The sequence below is a fragment of the Camellia sinensis genome, chromosome 9, assembly GCF_055761805.1.
Source record: "Camellia sinensis isolate YWXY chromosome 9, ASM5576180v1, whole genome shotgun sequence".
Classification (NCBI taxonomy): domain Eukaryota; kingdom Viridiplantae; phylum Streptophyta; class Magnoliopsida; order Ericales; family Theaceae; genus Camellia; species Camellia sinensis.
Window position 1 is genome coordinate 86,038,267 of NC_138969.1, and position 7,419 is coordinate 86,045,685.

The 7,419-nt window shown below is 39.0% G+C and overlaps 1 protein-coding gene across 1 annotated transcript; it reads left to right on the top strand.

Moving 5' to 3' along the window:
- The first annotated feature begins 1,079 nt into the window (after positions 1 to 1,079).
- Positions 1,080 to 2,808, top strand: LOC145799595 (uncharacterized). Its single transcript, XM_082889193.1, has 2 exons — positions 1,080 to 1,159; positions 2,469 to 2,808. The coding sequence occupies exons 1-2, from the start codon at positions 1,080 to 1,082 to the stop codon at positions 2,806 to 2,808; spliced, it is 420 nt and encodes a 139-aa protein (XP_082745319.1).
- Positions 2,809 to 7,419: the final 4,611 nt, after the last annotated feature.

A 7,419-nucleotide genomic window follows, 5' to 3' on the forward strand; every position in this document is an offset into this window, starting at 1 on the left:
AAAATCACTTGCCACAAGCTCAACATGGATAGGTCAGCCAAACCTGTGATCCAAAGAGCAAGACGACTGACATTGGTCCATGTGGAAGTAGTAGAAGAAGAAGTAGAGAAACAGTTGGAAGCGTAGGCAATCCAAGAAGTGAACTACCCGACTTGGCATTATGGTAGTTGAAAAGAAGAATGACAAACAAAGGGCTTGAGTGGACTTCACAAGCCTGAATAAGGCTTGTCCGAAGGACTTTCCCTTTACTGAAGATAGATCAGCTTGTGGATGCCACCTCAGGACATGAAAGGATGAGCTTCCTTGATGCATATAGAGGTTATCATTAGATAGCCATGTATGCACTTGATGAAGAGAAGACAACATTCATCATTCCCAAAGGACTCTATTATTATGGAGTGATGCCCTTTGGACTGAAGAATGCAGGGGCAACGTACCAGAGGTTAGTGATCAGGATATTCAAACATCTAATTGGCAAGACCGTGGAAATCTATATCGATGACATGGTTGTGAAGAGCAAGGAACCTTCAGATCATCTAGCCAATCTGAAAGAAGTTTTTGAGATCTTGAAGGCATATCGGCTTCGTCTAAATGCCTCGAAGAACGCTTTTAGAGTAGGATCTGGTAAGTTCCTAGGATATCTGGTGACCAAGAAAGGAATTGAACCAAGCCCTGATCAGATCAAGGCTATCCTTGATCTGAAAAGCTCGACAGCAACAAAGGAGGTCCAAATTTTGACCGGCAAGGTAGTCACGCTGAACAGATTCATCAGTTGGAGTTGGGATAACTACAGACTATTCTTCAAACTGCTAAAAAAGGCCACAAATTTTCTATGGACATATGCATGCGAAGTCGCCCTAGCCAATTTGAAGAGGTGTTTGACAACCCTACTTGTGTTGTCAAATCCAATTCCAAGAGAGGAACTATTTTTGTACTTGGTAGTCTCAGACCAGGCTGTCAGCGCTTTGGTTATCTGAGAAGACGATGGAGAACAGAAGACAATATATTATGTGAGCAAAACTCTGGCGAGCGCAGAGACAAGATACCTGCCCCTGGAGAAACTAGCACTTGCTCTAGTAATGGCTTCAAAGAAACTGAACAATTATTTTCAGGCCCACAAGATCATGGTGCTTGTGGAACATCCACTGAAGTCTCTATTGTAACACAGAGACTTGTCGGGATGAATTGCATGATGGGTTGTAGTTCTAGGTCAATAAGACATAGAATACAAACCAAGGACATCAATCAAAGGCCATGTTTTGGCCGACTTCGTTGTTGAGTTTACACCGAGCACAAGCCAGAAGCCAAGACCTATGAACCTAGGCCTAGGGTGTGCAGAAGAACCAAAGGAAACACAACTATAGCAGAGAACCCCAAACCAACAGAACAAAAGGAAAAGCAAGAGAAGCTAAAGCCTCATGATATTTACAATGGCAAGTCCTTCCGCCTTTTTGTCGATAGCAGTTCAAACTGATAAGGAGTGGGGACAAGAGTGGTGCTAGTTTCACCAGATGGCCAAATGGTAGAGCAATCAATTTGACTGGGGTTCAAGGCCTCAAATAATGAAGCAAAATACAAGGCATTGATTGCCATATTGAAACTAGCAGCGGTAGTTGAAACCAATGAGGTGGTAGTCTACTGTGACTCCCAACTTATCGTGAACCAAGCTACCGGAGAGTAAACCACCTGAGATGAGAGGATGGTGGCCTACATGAAAGTGGTCATCAAATTGTTAGCACAATTTTAGAGTTGTCGGCTACAACAAGTCTATCGAAAAGACAACAGCCACGTGGATGCACTGGCCATCCTTGCCAGTGCTGTAAAGTCAGACACACCGAGAACAATCATGGTAGACTACTTGTTAGGCCCAAGTGTGGAACCTCTAATAACAGAATACGAGGCAATGTGCATAGAGCTGAGCACAAGCTAGATAGATGCCTTGGTCAAGTTTATCAAAGATGGCCAACTGCCAGAAGACAAAAAGGAGGCTCACAAGGTCAAGCTAAAGTCGACAAGATTCTGCTTGTCGGCAGAAGGCCACTTGTACAGAAGGTCCATCACTGGACCTTTATTGCGATATGTGCACCATTCCTAAGTAGAAGACTTCTTGTACGAGATCCACGAAGGAGTTTGTGGAAGCCATGTAGGGGGCAGATCTCTTGCCCATAGAGCCATATCACAAGGATACTAGTGGCCCTACATGTGAAGCCTATGTTAAGAAGTGAGAAGTGTCAAAGGTTCGCACTTTCGATACACTAGCCAGTTGTAGATCTGAACCCAGTATCCAGTCCTTGGCCATTTTCCCAATGGGGCATGGATCTGATTGGGCAATTGCCCAAGGTAATTGGACAAAGGAAGTACTTGCTGGTAGTCACATACTACTTCACGAAGTGGGTGGAGGCAGAACCTTTGGCCAAAATCTGAGATGTTGATTTGAGAAATTTAATTTGGAAGAACATCATTAATAGATTTGGGATCCCAAGAGCCATTGTGGTAGACAATGGCGCCCAATTTGATAGCAAGTTGATCAAGAACTTCTGTACGAAGTACAAGATCAAGAACTATTACTCAACTTCCAACTTCCCTAAAAGCAATGGCCAAGCTGAAGTCTCTAATAAGACCATCTTAGATGAAATAAAGAAGAGATTGGAAGCAGCCAAAGGCAAGTGGGTGGGGGAGCTACCTAATGTTTTATGGGCATATCGCACTATGCCGAGAAGATATACTGGAGAATCACTGTTTGGCATGGCTTATAACACTGAGGCCGTTATACTACTTGAGATCAACATTCCTAGATTCAAGACTTAGAGAGTAGAGAATGGAATGAATGATGCATTCTTAGCCCAAGATTTGGACTTGATAGAAGAAAGAATGGAGAGAGCATCAATTCGGTTGGGGCATACTAGCAGAGACTTGCTAGAGTATACAACAAGAAAGTGAATCCCAGGGAGTTCCAAATTGGAAACCTCATCCTAAGGAAGGTAGTCGGCAACAAAAAAAAGATCCCAGAAGGGCAAGCTCGGCCCAATCTGAAAAGGATCATATAGAATCATCTCGGTTGCAAGCAATAGTGCATATCAGCTAAAAGATAGTGATGGCAAGGAATTGCAAAGACCTTGCAATACTAGCAATTTGAAGTTCTTCTATCATTAATTTTTCTTTATTTTGACTATGTAATTTTAGCTGAAGTATTGATTAATAAAATACTAGTTCGATTTTGTTCTTTACAAAATGTTGTTACTTCATAATTGATTGGAAAATCTTAAGCTGATGTTCCAAAAAGGAACAAGACATTTAACTTCGACTTACCAGAATGACAGAGTTGAACTAAGTTAAAGAGATGTTTCAAAGAGAAACATGGCAAAACTAGTGATGACCTGGCTAGTTTGTACGAAAAGCTGAGGTGGGTAGTACTCTCGGTACACTAAGGTTAGGCCTTAAGTGTTTTGTTTAGAGGAGCTAAACACAATGACCTCGGTCATGGATATTTAAGCCCGACTTTGGCAAGATTCAGACGATTTATCGTTAATGTGAACCTAAGTTATACTTACATTCACATTAGGGGGCATGAAGCATGGATGAGTTAAGTGAATGAGGTACTTGTAAAAATTTCATGACAAATTTTTATGAAGTTGAACATATCCGAGATGTTATATTAGAGATGGTTGCAACCCAAGACAATTTTATCTAAGATATTTTAATATGAGGTGGTACTGCAACCCGAGATAAGGTATTATCCCAGATACTAGGAGATTTCAAAAGAACCAAAGTATAAAAATAGCAAACGTATACAAGGCATATGACAACAGTATAAGGCAACAAACATCCAACACTTAGTCAAAAACAAACATGCATTTATAAAGGAGGAATTTGTTCCAGTACATAAGAAGGCACCTTGGCCTAGCAAAAACAGAAGAGTATCCAAGACTAAAAAGAAAAAAAAAGTACAATTGAAGGAAAGAAAAATCCTAAGTACTAGATGTTAGGGCAGTGATCACGATTTGTTCTCCCTCGGCAGTATGTTGGTAGGGGTGGACAGTGCAACAACCTTCTCAGCTTCGATGTCGGTTGTTATTTCTTTGTCTATTTCCCTCAGACTGTCCATAAGGTTTTTCCTTGCAACAGCGACCTTGGCTTCAAAAGTGTCAGCCTTCTTTGGAGAGGTGCTCTTGGAAACCTCATCCTCGTCCTCCTTGGTCAGGTCCAAGACCTGGTCATTTAGAGTTGGGGACTTGGCTCCAGTAGTAGTGCCAACCTCCACTTCTTCTTTCCCCTCCTCATTGGATTAGGTTGGGGAAGAAGGGAATGGTACTTCAAGCTGGCCGAGGTCTCTTAATAGGGAGTCGTCGGAGACAAAGAGCTTCTTTAGAGCTGCAACCCAACCAAGATAGTAGCCTCAGTTACAGGCTTGACTGACTTACTTTTGGTACTACTCTTTGATATCCTCTTGACCTTTGGCATAGGCCTTCTCGTTGGCCGCCTTGATCTTGGCGTCTTTCATAGCAAGCACCTCGGCTAGAGCTTTCTCGACCTTGACAGCCCTTTCCTCAAAGGCCTTAGCCTCGGCCTTTGCCTTTTGCTCAACTTTCTTGTCCACGTTCAGTTTATCCAAAAGTCTCACCCTTGCTGCATCTAGGGTGAGCAGCGGATATTTTGATCCATCGAAACCCACCGAACAGAACCGATTTGCCGCATTTTGGATGAATGCGTGATGACTTTCATGTATCCATGTTGTGGAAATATCTCGCCAATCCATTGCATGTCATCAACTGGGAAGGAATCAATCTCGACAAGGATGTTACCTTTGAAGAAGGACTTATAGCAATACAAGATAGTTGAGAGAAGAATCTTAGGGGCAAGACGGTTCATTTAGTATAAGTGTTTTGGGGTCATCAAGGGATTGAAGAGTCTACTTAGGAACAAAAAGATTTGATGAAGGCAAACTACCCCCAATTGTTTGAAAGCAATGTATAGTTAAATTTCGAAGACGAAATGGTTTTAAGGGGGATAGGTTGTAAGGCCCCTAAAAATTTTATTTTCTTAAAAGTCTCTTACTTTTGGAATATTGTAATGAAGACCCTTGATTTCCTAAATAATTTCAACTTTAACCCTAGAAGGAAAAATTCACAAACCATAATCGATTTCAGTAACTTAGGAATCATTTCTAATGCCCTAATACAAATTAAATGACTCCCTAGATATGGATTTACCACTTGAAACCCTAGACTTTTTCAATTTTCATCATGTTCGTCGATTGATAGCCTTTTTATTCGAAATTAGAAATCTAAACCGACTTTGATTCTCCAACCCTAATTTAATTTAATTCTACACTTAAATAAATATTTCAATTTATAAATTAATTCCAAAGCCCTCAAATTTTGATTAAATTTCAAATTGACCCCAAGTTAGTACTATTATATATATATATATACTTGTACCTTTAAACCTATTCAAATAAATTATACACTATACTTTGAAATTTCCATCAAATTGTACAACAACAACAACAACAACAACAACAACAACAACAACAACAATAATAATAATAATAATAATAATAATCATCATCATCTTCGCAAATCATCGTCTTGGCTAGCCACCCTAGGGAAAGAAAATGCATACACTTTTTTGTATGAATTCTTGGAAAGGTACTCTAGTACACCCCGAAACATGGACCCTTGTTTCCACCTCAAGTTCTAACCTAACTAAAGCCCAACTAGATCATGATTAATTGCATAATTAAGGCCTCTAATCATCCACTACTCCATTAAGTTCAAACTAAATCCAAAATATCTAATCCATTCCAACCATTGGGCTAATTGAACCTTTTGCACCAATTTTAGTATAAATAAAACCTCTTCCTTGGCATTTTGCACACAAGAACACACACTCAACATACCACACGTCTGAGAGAAGAAAAAAGGGAAATAAAGTGAGCTTGGTGGAGGAAATGAGAGAAAGAGAAGGCTTTGTTAGCAATTCAACCAAGCCTCAAGTAAGCCACATCACCATCTTTCATTCTATTTTCTTTTTCAAATACATGTTATTAGAAGTTTAAAATCATATTTTCAGATTTTTTGTAATGGTGTTCATATGTTCAGAGTTGATGAGTTGAGCTTTGATCCTTCTTCTACTCATATTTTCTCTTAATAGATGCAGTACTACCTTTTTCTTTCCATATCTCACATTATTTCCAAAGACACACCATCACTCTAAAAATCTGAGTTATTGATACATTATTTAGTATGTTTTCATCACAAAATAAGTGAAAAATTTCCCTTAGTTGGCCTCTTTTCTCACCAATCTTTTTATTTTGAGTATTATGCATGAAAAACTAGTTTTTACAGCCAAGTTTTGAAAATTCTAGTAAAATATAGGAATATCTCATAGACCTCAATTTTATGTCCAAAACTTCCTTAAGAAGTTATCTTTCAAGGAAAATTGGTTTCATTGAAAAAGAGTCAGTGGTTTGAAATAAAATCCAATTTTCGTAACAGTCGACGAATTTGGACAGTGCTGGAGTGCTTCTTAAATAACTAAAAATCTACAAAAGCTATTCCACTTCTGAAAAATATTCTAAAAACTAGATGAAATTCTATATGAACGATTGAAAGGCCATGCTCGGGAAAAATCTAAAACGGTCATTTTGATTTTAATCTTTAAATGGTACTGAATTTGGAATTTTTATTTTTTTTTGCATTGGTGTTTTATACTCTTGTTTTCATGAATATGCTTATTAGTATATGATCATGTCTTGGTATGATATTGCATGTGTTATGGTTTTATACCTTTCTTTTAGTCCTTTGATGATGTTTATATTTATGAAAATTTTATTTCAATTGCTTGTGCAAACTAACTTAAAAATTAATCCAAACAGAAAACTTGATGGGGTGGCTAATGGGGTTTCGATCACATGTATATTGTTATGAGATAAGGTTATGTTTAAATTGAATTGGTTAGCGGGACTTGTTCCCTTTAGAAAGCTAAAGCCTTGCACATGTGGTTGTTTCAGAACCCTTAAACAGAGTAGTTGTATTTAGACCCTAGGTGGTTTTGGTATGAGGAGGTAATGAGAATGACCCTTATTTTACTATCTCTTTTGAGGTCCTCGATTGGTGCTACGTGGTATGCAACTGTTGGTAAGCATTCGGGGTAAGGTTTGCAATGCAAGAAAATAAGGGGCATACAGAATAATCCACATTCAATTCTTGTGGTTGGGAGGTTGAAATCTCTTTGGAGGATTTCTAGACTACTAAAAACTAACCTTGTAACCCTTGTTATTTACTTGAATATCATGTTTCTTTCCGCTATTGTTGTAATTGCTATTATGTATTAGATTGGAAGAAAGGGACGGGGTGTGTGTGCGTTTCTTGGGCATTCAAAGCTCATTTCATGCCAGGTATCGAAGAAACATACGAG

Excerpts from the sequence above, each read along its gene's own strand:
- LOC145799595 (XM_082889193.1), top strand. The coding sequence starts at position 1,080 with ATGGCTTCAAAGAAACTGAACAATTATTTTCAGGCCCACAAGATCATG. Across the intron at positions 1,160-2,468 it reads CATCCACTGAAGTCTCTATT|ATTTGGGATCCCAAGAGCCA; the intron begins GTAACACAGAGA and ends CATCATTAATAG.